This window comes from Macadamia integrifolia, chromosome 11 (assembly GCF_013358625.1).
Source record: "Macadamia integrifolia cultivar HAES 741 chromosome 11, SCU_Mint_v3, whole genome shotgun sequence".
Taxonomy (NCBI): Eukaryota; Viridiplantae; Streptophyta; class Magnoliopsida; order Proteales; family Proteaceae; genus Macadamia; species Macadamia integrifolia.
In genome coordinates this window covers 29120849-29136784 of record NC_056567.1, presented here as the reverse complement: position 1 = coordinate 29136784, position 15936 = coordinate 29120849, and the positions used below count along the sequence as shown (strand labels likewise).

Below are 15936 nucleotides of genomic sequence, written 5' to 3'. Positions count from 1 at the left end.
AGCCAGCCAAACTTAAAACTAAAAACACTGAGAGTAGTCTCTTCCATCTACGGCATTGACATCAGTAGATCGAACTAACTCATAGAAGAAGGGGGAAAACCCCCCACCATTGGGGAGTTACACTATTCTGGAACTTACACTTCCTGGGAAATGGAATGTATTCATTAGAGCGTGGAGAACGCCCAATTGTTGGGCCATGGTACTGACGTTTCTTGTCCATTGAAATGAAGAGTGATGTGCAACATTCAAATTGTCGTTTTATTCTTTTTTTCCTACTTAAACATCGAGTCCTTCTTGACACGGTGGTATCCTCTCCAGCCAGTTATACCTTTCATGGAGACCACACCCATGAATGGTGTGAGATGGGGTTAGAAGGTACTACCGGCAGTGAGCAGAGTTTTAATTGATTTATTTTCCTCAATTTTAATTCCTTTTTAGCCATCCTATGACTCTAGGAGCAGCCTGACACACCCAGTTGCTTAAGAGGGTAGTTCATAATAATAGGTTTTGTATATTCCTCTAAAACCAAACATTTTTTTTTTGGGAAGGTCTAAGTAACATTTTATTGTCAAAAGTCAGCAGTGGAGAAACTCCGGCTGAAAGGGAGATTTACCAGAAAAGGTGGACTTTGGAGATTCAAACCCAAGAATTGCTAGAGCTAGCAGCGCAAGAAGCCAAAGAATGGCTTCTAACATAATCACAAGAAACATGACAAAGGGAAATTAGACCATACTTGGATTACAATCAAACCTATAATAACCCAACAAACTCATCGTCCTCCAGAGAGTACAGATTCTGCAATTGATAATGACCGAGTCCCAAGAAAAGGAGAGTAAACAGAGACGTCACTCTGAAGTCACAAAATTAATGGGGCCTTTGCTTTAATACAAAGATGGTAACTTTGGGAGAGGAACCTCTCCCTCCAAATAGCATATGACTTGTCTCATGCGTGGCCTTGCAGATGGAATAGAATGTGAGCAAAGTAAGCCAAGTTTTGACACTAACTCCATTTCCTTCATAATTCATCCCTAATTTTGGGTCCACGGTACTAAGAATTGTGCCCCTACTCCAACATGAGATCACTGAATCCACCAGGACCATGCACTCTTCAGAAGCTTTTGGCTCTATGGGCCTCCTACCACAAGCAACTTCAAGCAAAAAGACTCCAAATGCAAACACATCCTCACTAGGGTTTGCTTTGCCAGTTTTACAAAGTTCTGATGCAAGATAACCAAGTGTTCCCACTACATGAGTGGTTTGAGGGTCAGTTCCATGATCATGTAATCTTGCAAGTCTGAAATCTCCTAATCTTCCATTTAGCTCCTTGTCTAGCAACACATTACTGGACTTCATGTCTCTATGAACTACATCTCATTCCCATCCTTCGTGCAAATATAATAAAGCAGCTGCCACGCTTCTAATGATTCGAAATCTTTGACACCAACTCAACATCATCTTTGGTTTCGTTTGATCGAAGAGGGCTTTGTCTAGACTCCTATTGGGCATGAAATCATAGACTAAAAGGAGCTCTTCTTTACGTCGGCAATAACCCAAGAGTGGTACTATGCTCCAATGCCTCAATTTACCATTGGTGATGATCTCAGCAATGAATTCTCTCTCCCCTTGTCTAGAATTGTGGGAGACTCGCTTCACTGCAACTTCTGTCTTGGTTGTGGGAAATACGCCTCTGTAGACCCTACCAAATCCACCAGCTCCAAGAAGCTCCTTTTCCTTGAACCCCTTGGTGGTGATGTAAAGATCTTTATATTTGAACCTGCGAGGTCCATAATCGAGTTCCCAATCTTCAAACACTTCGGCGAACTTGTTCTTTCTTTTCACTATAAATTGGATTATGAAGAAGATCGAGATCAAGCCTAAAGAAGCAACTATCACAGAAAACGCAACAATAAAAAGCTTGCCAGGTCTCGTTTTAGGTGTTTTATGATGAGGAAGGTTAGGAAGTTGGGAGAGGGTGAGTTCTCTTGCTTCCCCATTCATTTTAAAACTCCATCCTAAAACATAATGGGATACTGGCAAGGTGTATGTAGCTGAGGAGAACCCCACGAACATGGGATCCACAATGAACAGAGAAAGATCAATTTTCAAGGACAAGAGTGGGATGGTTGGTTTAGGAACATTAATAGGAGCTAAAGTGACATTAAGTTGCTTCTCTGCACCAGAATATTCCACCCAGAGTTGCAAGGGTTGTCCACTGTTTAGGCTTAGGTTCACATGCTGATTCTCTTGATCACTGAAGTAAGAAGCAGATGCAGATTGAACTGATTTCAAGTCATTGATATTGATACCAACGTGGTTTCCATCAATGTCGTTGAACTCTATTTTGAAGGACATCTAACTCAATTGCAATGACATGGTTGGATGAATCACCGATGTTGGTGGTGTTGAAGATGCCCATATAATTGGCAGGTAAAGCATCTGGGAACTCTTTTGAGGGTGCCACTACAAGAAAAATGGGTTTTGGGGACGGAAATTTTTTGTCACGAATACCAAAATAGTGTCGCTAATACTAATTAGCGACAGTAAAAATTTCCGTTACACATCTGTCGTTACAACGGCCGTCGCATAATTTACGAGACTGAAAAAATTTTCCGTCCCTAAGGGGTCAATTGCAACAGATTTCGAGACGGAAGTTTTCCGTCGCAAATAATTATTAAAGCGACGAAAATATCTGTCGTAAATACTATGTTGTTAAGGCCATGTAGCAACAGTTTATTTCTGTTGCAAAAGAGCATAAATTATTTGAGATGGAATTTTTCCGTTGTAAAAAATTTCAAAACTTTGTTTTTTGGGACAGATTTTTCTTGTTGCAAATAGGGTCTTCTTTTTAGAGACAGCTATCTCCATCCCAACTAACAAGGGCTGCAATTTTTAGGGACAGTAAAATTCCGTCCCTAAAAGTTTTTAAGTAAAAAAAAAAATAATTATGATATTTTCAGACATATTTACCTTGCTGTTACACATTAGAAGATCCAACTAGACATTTAATGATTACATATTTACATCATCCAAAAGTATTAACATTAGATAAATCTATACAAGTTAAACATTTATATCATCCTCAAACAAAATGATAGATAAAACTATTTTTGTTCCCAAATTCTCGTTTGCCACAGAACTCATGTGCCCTAAACTTATGTGCTCAGTTGCTAGTCATTCTTTTATGTAGGAGCACTAGTTTATGGCATGTTGCTTTTTGGATAGAAATGTATCTACCTGTGGTCTTTTCCATCTTCAGACAAAACATTCCAATCAATTGATCTCCATTTTATGGAAGAATTTTTATCCTACTGAAATGGATTCAGTTTTTATACAATATCTACTGTCAAAATACTTTATGAGGGTTACTTGAAGCACACAGGATTGAAGCGAAATGATACACATGTATGAAGAAGTTTTTGAGGTAATATTTGCTAAAGCTCTCACTTTTTCCTTCTCTCATAATTGGTCGGATGCATTGTAAAAGTTAGTACTATTCATTAACTCTTACCCTTCTTTAAATGTTGTTGTTTTAGTAAGGTCTCTAGTTTTTGGGTTTTCATTTTATTGGTAATAAAAGTTCCTCTGGGAAAGTTATAGGAAAGCTGATTATTTAGGCATCAGTCATAGGAAATTTTGCTGGGATGTAGTTATTTAATTATTTATTGAGATCATTCTTTATGTTAATTTATTACCTGGTCTAGATAGAGAGCACATAGATGCTGTGTTGAGCATTAGAGATGTTAAAAGAATAATTTGTTACTGGAAGGAAAGTTGATCACCAACTAATACAACAATTAACTAGATATAGTTTTGATTGTGTCAGTCTTGTAGGATGAGGCTGTTCTGTTAACCTGGTTAGCCCATGTAATGGTTTATACAAGTAAATGAAATCGTCAAAGTTTAGTTAGGGAATCCTCTAGATGTTAAGCCTCTAGCTAGGGGCATTTTCCTACTGCAAGTTGATTTATTGTATTGTTCATAGTTGATGAGTCTGTCTCCTCTAAATTCCATAAATGTAAAGGCTCACAGCCTACACCTTGATTTCCTAATTCTGTTGTGGTCTATGTACTTCTTTGAGTAGATTCTTTGGTTCAACTAGATGGATTCCTGGCCTATTTACCTTCTAATCTTCTATTTCCTAATTCTATGATGCAGCAGATCAGAATCTCCTTTTCTAAACTTGTGGCTCCCCTGTTTCATTCAAGTTTGCTGATTGCTTTACTTTAATCTCTCTCTGAATATTGATCATATTTATCTTAAAGTTTGCATATTAGTTTCCATTCATCAGTTCTCTTGAATTCTGAGTTCAATTTCTGTGAACTATTAGTTGATATTCAAGTTATGGATATCCAACTTTGTTTTCCAGTTAGCTAGGGCTTAATGCACAGCCCAATCTAGAGTTCTGTTTTCATGTATATTTTCCAATCCTTTTCTATTGATTCTTTTTAGCACTTGACCAGAAAAGCTGCCCCATCTTGTCACTCTGTTACAAGTTATCAATTTTCTCCCTAATTATTCTCTAGTTCTCTATTTTGGTGATCTTGTTCTGCTAGTCAATTTTATTTCTTCATTTTGGAACTGATTTTGCACTTATTGAAATTTTACCCACCTTCATTTCCTTTACTTGAGACAGGTCTATTTTGTAGTTCTATTCATATCATGCTTTCACCCTTAGTGCTCTAATACGTCAAGTAAGGGCATCAAACTCGCACTCAGATTGATGACCTGAGGGCGAGAGTGGTTGAAATTTTTGGATGGGAAATGAACAGAACACAATTCTGTGATTCTGAGCCTACAGCTTCAACAGATTTGGTAGTACATTTTAACCTTTAGAATCAAAGAAATAAAAGTTGGCTCTAACCAGATTACCAACACCTTATTGATTACTTTAATCCCAGATTCAGATTCCTACATGTGTATCCATGTTACATGGAACTTTTTTAGAAAATTATAAAGTTAGTTACTTTTCATTAAAAAAATTAAGAAATTCAATATATTCTTGGATCATAGGTTGGATTCAAATAAAAAAAAAGTTTGAACTGCAGCTAACTTTTCATTAAATAATGATCTCTTTCAAAAGTCATACTCAAAGCAAAAAAAAGAACCAAAAAAGAAAATCCAAAACATAAACACGAACGAGTATCTCACCTTCCGAACAGAAATAGAGTCTGGAAAACTAACAAGCAAATACTTGGAAATGAAGTATAAATATTGCATTGGGTATCGACCTTGTAACCGAGGGTCTACCAGTTGAATAAGGGGCGTGCCTGCAAAGACATAAACTTGATAGTTATCTTGGCAGTGCTGAATTGGGGTGGATATCAAGAGGAATTTTTTATATCTAGATAACAAAGGTTCAGATTCAGAAGAGGGATTGGATATAGCATCATATCAAAATCTATGATCTCAAGCAGTTAAATTTCATCTAACTAATCTCAAATGAATTAGATGAATGCAGAGAAACGGATGCCCACTCATAGTTGCACAAGATGACTTTTGGCAAAGGAGTTTGGTTCTTCTACAGGGGAAGATGCATCAAAAGCACAGTTGTGACACTGTATCCGATATGCATACCACAATGGATGACATGTCCACATGGTCTATCCAATTGTTCCATGGAATCCACTCACAAAAGAAATGCATGCAATTCAAGAAACTAATTATATCAGGGACAAAAAGGACATTCTCAAGAAGAAGGCACCTTAAGGAGTAGACATTTTTTTCCTGGTAAGTACAGTGGAAGCTTTCTTAACTAATAGGGCTTTCTTTACTAATAGGGGGGAAAACAATTTACTACTAGGAATGTGACTAATCCTCTTTGATTAAAAGCCATTGCTACCTTTCAATCCAAGACTTCGAATTCTAAGATAGGTATCTGATGGATGATTTGTATATGATCAATGTATGAAATTCAGTTCCGTTATTTTTGCTGCTATCAAAACTTGAAAGGTGGGGCCGTGGGGACAATGATTAAATCAAGATATTGGGAAGAGGCGCTACCAAATATGAAGGAGAGAGAGATGAAGGTGAGCAGAAGGTGAGCGGAAGATGAGCGGAGAGGGTGTGAGAGGGTGTTGAGAAGGTGAGGAGGAGGATGGGAGTCCATTGGAGCCTCAAGAGGTGGAAACCTCCCTTGTTACAGTAGACCCAGCATGACAAAAAAATATTTTACCAAGATAGTGGAGAATGGGACTTCGCTGGACATTGATGCACTACCAGATCCAATACACGCAGATATTGTCACTCGGATTGTTATCTGACAGCAAGACTACAAAATCATTCGTCAAAGATCCGCTTCCCACTATTAGGTCGGGCAAACTTCCGAACAACGTCGTTGGATGTGCTAAAGAAGGAAGCTAGAGAGGGTTGGAATCCGCAACAAGGGTAATCATGCATACCTTGGGCAAGGGCGGTATCATCTTCCAATTTTCTTTGGAGGCCGATATGGAGGAGGTTTGGCCAAGAAGTCCGGTTAAGCTAGGAGGTAACACATTAGGTTCTAACGTGGGAAACCTGACTTCAATATTTTTGAAAATATGGCAGCAACGAATCTTGTTTGGGTGAGATTTTCTGACTTCCCTCTCGAGTACTAGAATGATAATGTGCTTCTATCGATGGCTAAGGTAGCAGGAAGACCGATTGCTTTAGACACTAGGACAAGATAGGGTCTTGTAGGACACTTTGCTCATGTTCTAGTGGAAGTATATGATTCATAGACTACAACGCGCATTGAAAAGGTACAAGTGGAGCGGTGAGAGCCTAGATCATTAAAGGTGTTCTCTTTCATACAAAGCATTGTGTACGAGGATGGAATGAACTGGTGTGGTTACTGCAAAAGAGTGGGACACTTGATTAACTCGTGTCCTCATAAGAAGGCAGTGGATCCTGATCAAACAACCAAAGACCAAGCGACAAGAATTCTTGGGGTGACCTATACGGGGGAGGAGGAGTCAACCCAACAAGCTCAGCCAGGGTGAACTCGGTGACTCAGTTGGTCGAATTTCATCTATCATAGGAAAGGTGATCAATTTGCGTCAATCCTAATGGGTATATAGGGGAAGGGAAGGTGATTGGTGGAGATGGTTCTCAAACACGATCCAAAGATGGTAGTGTAGATATGCATGGGACCTCCAATTTAGGAGATTCTTTGGAAAAAAGTGTTTTACATGACCTTAACGATAACAATGCTTTATTGGCAGAGGTTAATGCGGGTAAGAATTCAAATTCTTATTATCCTAGAAGGGCTCTTATTATGAAAGAGGATCATATCTTACACAAAATGGTAGTGAATCAACCGTCCATTAGTGGTATGATTGAAGAAGGGAAGAAAGAATTTACTTTACCAAAATAGGGAAGATTTTGTGGGATCACAATAAGTTAAGGCAGGGGAAGCGGCTATTATGGAAACTCCTTCCGTTAGGAATAATCTTTCCTCTTTGAACCAAGCCAATCAAGGTGGGGATCAATTGTTTGTCCCTCATTATTCTTAGGAGAGATATAAGCCTCTTTCCATTCAAGGTGAGGATCGATTGGGATCAAATGAGAGAGGCATATTGGTGCATGAAAACTTTCTATTCTAGGATCGTAAATAGTGAAGTTAGCACAATTTTATGATTCTTGCTCAACCAGGTAGGTCGACTGAGAAGGAGCAAGGGTTGAGTGCGACAAGACTTAATTGAGTGGATATGACTAGTGAAGATGTATCGGGAGAGTCTCCTTCAGATTCTAATTATGAAATGATGTCAGCAAAGGAATATTTGTGAGCAAATGATAACACAGGGGAAGATAGATATCTTATTGTTTGTCTGGAAAGGCAAGACACCCTTGCAAAAATTTATGCCTATTTATTTACCAATCCAAAATTCACTTCTCTCTCCATGGTCCCCCTCCCACCCTCTTGACCTCCAAAACGAAGGTGGTGGGTCAAGAACGTATTGACAATAAGGAATGAAAAAGACAAATAGCGAAGCTTGGGAGGACCATGTTGAAACCCCATGGATCATAATTCTGCTTTGATAATGAGAGTACTCTTACGACCACTATTTCTGGATATTTTATTTTTACGACTTTCTAGAGTATTTTAGGTCATCCAACGACCTCTGTCAGTCAAAGTGGAGTGATATTTGGGTTAGGAGATCCCTTGCATGGGTCCACAAATTGAAAAAATCTTTAATTTGAAAGGTATATATATTCTGAAAAAAAAAATGAGATAATATGAAACTCTAACAAGACCCACGTAGCCCATATTATTGTCTCATAAGTCACACCCTAGGTCTTACCAAAACAAAAAAGTCACACCCTATGTCCTAAATTACTGTTAGTCTACATCGAGACAACAATAATTGATCATTGGACTGCCTCCCTCGTCTCCCAAAAACACCAATTTTTTTTGGATGAAAAAGAAAAAAACCCAATAAATTCCATTGATTTGATTGATCTCAATTAATTTTTAAGCAAACTATTAGAAAAATACCATTTATTCGACGTTATCATACAAGAGAGCAGATAGGTTTACATACAAAAATGTTTTCGTACATCCTTTGTCCATGGATTTGGAATCAGTTTCTCTCTCTTCGTTTAAGAGATTTCAAATCCATGGTTCAGAGATATACAAGAATGTTTTTGAAGGTGAACCTAATCAACTTTCTATCACATATCCTGTCTTTTTAAAAAAACAATTGAACTATTAACATCCCCACCCAAAAAAAAAAAAAAAAAAAAAAAAACAAAGATGTTGATATAGAGAAGGGCTTGAGTCTTCACTCACAAGAATGAGAGCTAGAAGTTAGTTACTCAACCTGAGAAGAAGGGAAAAATAGAGTGCCAAACAATGTTTTTCAAGTACTTGCTATTCTTCCTTCTCCTTAGCAGATTTAGTGCATCACAACAAGAAGATGTTGGTTTCACCTACAATGGCTTCAAAGGAGTTAACATGAGCTTGGACGGGTTAGCCCAGATTACAGACAATGGCATCCTACTGATGGCAAACACCACAAAGAGAGAGGTGGCTCATGCCTTCTATCCCCACCTAGTTTCCTTCATTAATTCGTCTAGTGGTAATGTTCTCTCCTTCTCAACCACTTTTGTATTTGCTATGTCCTCTGAGTTACCAACACTAGGAGGTCCTGGAATCGTGTTTGTGATCTCACCCTCCAGAAGGTTCCCTGGAGCTCTCCCAAGTAGTTATCTTGGCCTCTTCAACACCACTAACATTGGTAACTCATCCAACCATGTAGTTGGAGTCGAGTTGGATACCCTCCAAAACACAGAGTTTAATGACATCCCTGATAACCACGTCGGTATTGATATTAATGACTTGAAATCTGTTAAAGCTGCTCGGGCATCTTATTTTAGTGATCAGGAGAATCGACGTGTGAACCTCAACCTTATCAGTGGACATCCCATGCAACTTTGGGTGGAGTATTCTGGTTCAAAGAAGCAACTTAATGTGACATTAGCTCCAACTAATGTCCCTAAACCAACAATTCCACTCTTGTCATTGAAAATTAATCTTTCACGGTTCATGGTAGATCCCATGTTCGTGGGCTTCTCATCATCTACTTCTTCCTTGGCCGTATCTTATTTCGTGTTGGGGTGGAGCTTTAAGATCAAAGGGAAAGCAAAAGAACTCTCTCTCTCCCAACTTCCTAAGCTTCCTCGAATGGGACCCAAACCAAAGCCTAAAATTTTTACCATTGGATTTCCTGTGATCGGTGCTAGTTTGGTGTTAATATTGATCTTCATCATCCAATTTATTGTTGGAAGGAAGAAAAAGTTCGCAGAAGTTCTTGAAGATTGGGAACTTGAATATGGACCTCAAAGGTTCAGATATAAAGATCTCTACATAGCAACCAAAGGGTTTAATGACAAGGAGCTTCTTGGTATAGGTGGCTTCGGTAAGGTTTACAAAGGTATATTGCCCACCTCAAAAGAAGTTGCAGTGAAGAGAGTATCACATGATTCAAGACAAGGAGTCAGGGAATTCATTGCTGAGATTGCCAGCATCGGAAAACTGCGGCATCGAAACATAGTAACACTCTTGGGCTATTGTCGACGTAAAGAAGAGCTCCTTCTAGTGTATGATTTCATGCCCAATGGAAGTCTAGACAAGTTCCTCTTTGATCAGTCCACAACAAAGGCGAAATTGAGTTGGAAGCAAAGATTTCAAATAATCAAAGGTGTGGCATCCGCATTACTATATCTTCATGAAGAATGGGAACAAGTAGTGGTTCACAGAGACGTCAAGTCCAGTAATGTGATGTTAGACAAGGAGCTAAACGGAAAACTGGGTGATTTTGGGCTCGCAAGATTATATGATCGTGGAGAAGATCCTAAATCCACCCATGTGGTGGGAACATTTGGTTATCTTGCACCAGAACTTTCAAGAACTGGCAAAGTAAGCCCTACTATGGATGTGTTTGCGTTTGGGGTTTTTTTGCTAGAAATGGCTTGTGGTAGGAGGCCAATAGAGCCTCGAGCATCAGAAGAATGTATTGTGTTGGTGGATTGGGTGATCTCAAGTTGGAATAGTGGGACAATTCTTGATACTGTGGATCCCAAATTGGAAATGAATTATGAAGTGGAAGAAATGGAGTTGGTGTTAAAACTTGGATTGCTTTGCTCCCAGTCAATTCCAACTGCAAGGCCATGTATGCGACAAGTTGTGAGGTATTTGGAGGGAGAGGTTCCACAACCAAAGCTGCCATCTCTGAGGCGGAGCGTTTCTGCACCTTCAGAAGGTCCTTACCTGCTTGGGAATTCATCGAGTCCATCATCGATTGCAAATTCTGTACTCTCAGGAGGACGTTGATTCTGTAGTCTATGTGACCCAAACTAGCAAGGCCAGGCCTTTCCTGATAACATGGACTGAGCCAAGTCATATCTATGAAGCCTATGAGCTCTCTATAGTTGTTTACTGTAAGTTAATTCTTTGGATGAATAATTATTGTAAAGTTCAATTAAGGGGTTTAGTCGATTTCTATTTTTACTACCAAAGGTTTATTCGTTGTTGACTTGAGCGTCACTTATACTCATGCTTTCAAGTATCGGTATCATATCGGTCAGATTAACCATATTGTATTGGTATTTGCTGAGATCGATCTAGATTGGTTATTCATATCGTTTCTATAGTAAAACAGTAAAAAAAAAAAGTATTTATATAAAGCAAAAGGTAAAAATGATCGATACAGATCAATCCTCTCCGATACCAATACCAAAAACTAAATCCATACTTATACTACTTTTCTGGACTGAGAATGACCTTTTAGTCTTCATTGTTAATTTAGGGTTTGCAAAAGCTTTGTTAAAATTAATGTCGTTGAGAATTCACTACTCTAGATACATTAATCGTGGAGGAGAAGTGAAAAGTGAAGAAGAGCTATAAAATTTCTACTATTTGGCTTAGAATTCTCAAATTACTGCATCTTAGTCGCTCTCCTCCCTTAAATTTATAGACCATCACGTGTCTATCATCCAGCCTGCACCCCCAGATTGATAACTCACTCCTAAGTGGTAGACGAGCCAAATGCTCTATAGCAATCGGTTGAAAAGGGGAAAATCTTTGCTCAAGCTTTCTCTACGTGTAGTTGAGGTGGCAATCCATGCTTGACTTGGTATTTGTTGATTGGTGCAGATCTCTTGGAACAGATCCTTTCAAGTGTTCTAGTCCCTTCAGCTCACATTGGAAGACTGGGAAGAACTTGTGGTGTCTCAAGTTGCCCAATTCGCAAGGCATCGATCTTGTTGATTGATTGCAATTCAATAATTGAGTCGTATATAAAACAAAATTAATTGTACCAAGAAGTTTTTGCCATTGAATCTATGGGTTGAACTCAAACGCTTGGCACTTTAGGCATCCTTTTCAGTATGACTGTCGCACCTTCAGTCACAAATCACTCTCAATTTGCTGTCAAAGACCTCAACTTGGTTTTTAGCTTCTAAGAAACCAATTAAATTAGGATATTGCTTGAAAAAAGAGTGGTTCAAAAAATTCTTAGAAAGAAGGAAACCAATAAATAGTGAGTTAATTTTATTAGAAGAAATAAAAATAAAATGTCTTTTTCCAAAAGGAAAAACAAGTGAAAAAAATATATATAAAGAGACAAAGGCAGCACATCCAAGGCCACAATTAAGCCTAACAAAAATAAAGAAACCCCCAATGAAATCAGGAGGACCACAAAGCCCCCAAACAACCATAAAAGCCAGATAACAACTCCTCTCAACCCACACTCCCATTTCTGAACTAGAAAGAGATTCCTGGAGGAAACAATGTTCTTTAAGTTCGTCCTATTCTGTCTTCTTCTCCAGGGATTTGTAGCATCAAAACAAGACCTTGATTTCACTTACAATGGTTTTCAAGGAGTTAACATGAGCTTGAACGGCTTAGCCCATATTACAAACAATGGTCTCCTAATGTTGGTCAACAACACTTTGCAAAAGATAGGTCATGCTTTCTACCCACATCCTGTTCACTTGATCAATTCATCCACCGGTAATGCTTTTTCCTTCTCCACTACTTTTGTATTTGCCATGTTCTCTCCGTTAACAACAGCAGGTGGTCCTGCTATAATGTTCGTGATTGCACCCTCAAGAGAATTCCCTGGTGCTTTGCCAGCCACTTATATGGGCCTTTTCAATCCGACCAACATCGGCAAATCATCCAACCATATCATTGCAATCGAGATGGATAGCCTTCAAAACATGGAGTTCAACGACATCGATGCAAACCACGTCGGTATCGATATCAATGGCTTGAAATCTCTTCAAGCCGCCCCAGCCTCGTATTTTAGTGATGCAGAGAATCGGTATGTAAACCTAAGCCTCATCAGTGGACATCCCTTGCAACTCTGGGTGGAATATAATGGTGCAGTAAAGCAACTTAATGTGACTTTAGCTCCTATTAATGTCCCTAAACCTACCATCCCACTCTTGTCCTACAAAATTGATCTTTCTAAGTTCATGATGGATCCCATGTTTGTGGGCTTCTCCTCAGCTTCATACCTCTTGCAAGTATCCCATTATGTTTTGGGATGGAGTTTTAAAATGAATGGGGAAGCAAGACAACTCACTCTCTCCCAACTTCCTAAACTCCCTAAAAATAGACAGAAAACCAGACTTGGGCTTTTTACTGTTGCATTTTCTGTCTTAGGTGCTACCTTAGTGTTAATCTCGACCTTCTTCATCATCCGATTTATAGTAAAAAGGAAGAGAAAGTTTGCCGAAGTGCTTGAAGATTGGGAACTTGATTATGGACCATACAGGTTCAAGTATAAAGATCTCTACATCGCCACCAAGGGATTCAAGGACAAGGAGCTTCTTGGAACCGGTGGTTTTGGTAGGGTCTACAAAGGTGTATTACCCACATCCAAGACAGAAGTTGCAGTGAAGCGAGTCCCCCACAATTCTAGACAAGGGGAGAGAGAAGTCATTGCTGAGATCATTAGCATCGGAAAATTGAGGCATCGAAGCATAGTAACACTTTTGGGCTATTGTCGACGAAAGGAGGAACTCCTTTTGGTCTATGATTTCATGCCCCATGGGAGTCTAGACAAACTCCTCTTTGATCAAACAACAACAAAGACAATTCTGAGTTGGTGTCAACGATTTCAAATAATAAAAAGTGTGGCAGCGGCATTGTTGTATTTGCATGAAGAATGGGAACAAGTTGTGGTTCATAGAGACGTGAAGTCCAGTAATGTCTTATTAGACAAGGAGCTAAATGGAAGATTAGGAGATTTTGGACTTGCAAGACTATATGATCATGGAACTGATCCTCAAACCACTCATGTAGTGGGGACAATTGGTTATCTTGCACCAGAACTTTGTGTAACTGGCAAACCGAATCCTAGTGTGGATGTGTTTGCATTTGGGGCATTTTTGCTCGAAGTTGCTTGTGGTAGGAGGCCCATAGAGTCAAAAATATCTGAAGATTGTAGGGTGCTGGTGGATTGGGTGATCTCATGTTGGAATAGGGGTAAAATTCTTGATACTGTGCAGATCCCAAATTGGAGATGAATTATGAAGTGGAGGAAATAGAGTTAGTGTTAAAACTTGGATTGCTTTGCTCTCACTGCATTCCAATTGAAAGGCCAAATATGCGACAAGTTATGTGCTATTTGGAGAGGGAGGTTCCTCCACCAGAGCTGACGTGCTTGGTCTAAGAACAAGCCCTCAAAATTGTATAGTTCCCCCTTAGTTTATTTTATCTTATTGTTATCTTAAGGGTCAGTCTTTAGATCAATAAGGTTTAGGGTCATGTAAAAGCTTGTAACGTTGATAATAGTTCATTGTCTCCTTGAAATTTCTATTTAATGTAGGTGAATGGATCAGGTTCACGTACATTCTCGTACAGTCCTGATCCATGGATATAGAATCTATTAACTGAAGAGAGAGAAAATTGATTCTGTATCCACGGACTAGGACCATTCTCATATATTCTCATACGTGAACCTGATCCACTCTCTTTTATGTAGGGTAAGTTTTGGCATATTCATTAAATGGTGTGTTTTCAAAGGAAAAAAATTTAGATGTTCACAGAATTTTATTTTTTGGTTGAACGGAAAATAAATTAAGGAAAAAGAGCAAAGTACAACATCGAAGTCTAAGGGCAAGCTTAATTGTGGGGACCTTAAACATAAGATTAAAAACAGTTAACCAAAGGGGGATAAACCTTGTTACAGATAAGAGAACGATGACAAAGGAGAGGCTATCATTTGTGCACTTATGTGTGGAGGTAAATGCTGGAGATGAGTTGCCGAGTTCAGTATTTGTGTATGATGATGAGGGGATTGTCTTCATGCAATAGGTCTTTTATGATTGGAGACCTTCTAGCTGTAGCAATTGTAAGATCTTTGGTCACTCTTATAGTCAGTGTGCAAGCCTTGGAGGTGAAATTAATGGTGATTTGGAAACTCATAAGAGCAAAAAGAGACGGAGAGAATGGAGACTGAAGCAATCTGATCCGGTGGATCCAGTGGTTGGGGATGGTACTCAGGCCGCCGAAGATGGTGGAACTGGTCAAATCGTTCTCTACAATCCTGGTCCAACCAATCCGAATGCAACCCAACAAGGCAATAAACATTCAAATTTCAAAAACAACAATGCTGGGGCGGTGAAGGAAAATCCAATTGCTGTGTTGGCAGATTTGATTGATGACAATGATGAATCAAATATTGATGAGATTTCGATTAATGTGGAAAGTAATGAGATTGTCTCGGTTAGAATGGAAAGCGCTGAATTGGAAGGTGCAATGACAAATTCTTATGTAAATATCCTTTCTATTATAGGTGAAGATTCACTTCCTTATTTTAAGGAAGCGCCATCTATGAAGGAGTGTAATTTGGGGTCAGGAGCTGTTTGCAGGGACCCAAAGATTGGAGATAAGATCAGAGAAGATAATCGTGGACAAGTTAAAATCTGTTCCTACTTCTTCTCTTTCAACACAAAAGGATGAGATGGCACTTGCTCTTCCTCTGGTAAGAAATCACATGGTGATTAAAGAGGTTGAAACTTCCTTTAGAGGCGGTTTTCAAGGAGAGGATGGGGGAAGATTGGGATTTAACCACTCCCTAGAAGGTAACATGATTGATGAAAATTCGATTAATAGTAATGATTTGGAAATAAGTTCTTCTCATCAAGAGATTGAAAAAGACACAGGTTCTGAAGAAGGTTCGAGTGATAAAAAAGAAAATGAGGGATCGGGAGAGGAGGGGAATGAAATTTCTTCACCATCTCGAAGCTCAAAGAAGTTTGAATCTCTGGCCAAAATATGTGAGAGGCATGATAAGTAGACTGAGAGAAGTGGTGACGTCCAAGTTCATGACGCGGGAGTTGGTGCTTGGTCTGTGGTTTGTGGTAGTCGCAGAAATCGTGGGGGTTGGGGAGTCAATATCAGAGGTGGTCGAGTGACTTTTCTAGCTTCATCTAAGATTGGAAGGA

General features: G+C 39.1%; 2 protein-coding genes and 1 pseudogene across 2 annotated transcripts; 2 read left to right on the top strand and 1 right to left on the bottom strand.

Moving 5' to 3' along the window:
- Positions 1–1371: 1371 nt before the first annotated feature.
- LOC122093058 (L-type lectin-domain containing receptor kinase SIT2-like) lies at positions 1372–2352 on the bottom strand. Its single transcript, XM_042663314.1, has one exon. It carries the CDS (start codon positions 2350–2352, stop codon positions 1372–1374), a length of 981 nt encoding a protein of 326 aa, XP_042519248.1.
- A 6376-nt stretch (positions 2353–8728) lies between these two features.
- On the top strand, positions 8729–10995 carry LOC122093274 (L-type lectin-domain containing receptor kinase IV.2-like). The gene has a single exon (XM_042663560.1). It carries the CDS (start codon positions 8831–8833, stop codon positions 10808–10810), a length of 1980 nt encoding a protein of 659 aa, XP_042519494.1. The 5' UTR covers positions 8729–8830; the 3' UTR covers positions 10811–10995.
- A 1252-nt stretch (positions 10996–12247) lies between these two features.
- On the top strand, positions 12248–14285 carry LOC122093275 (annotated as a pseudogene).
- The last annotated feature ends 1651 nt before the right edge of the window (positions 14286–15936 follow it).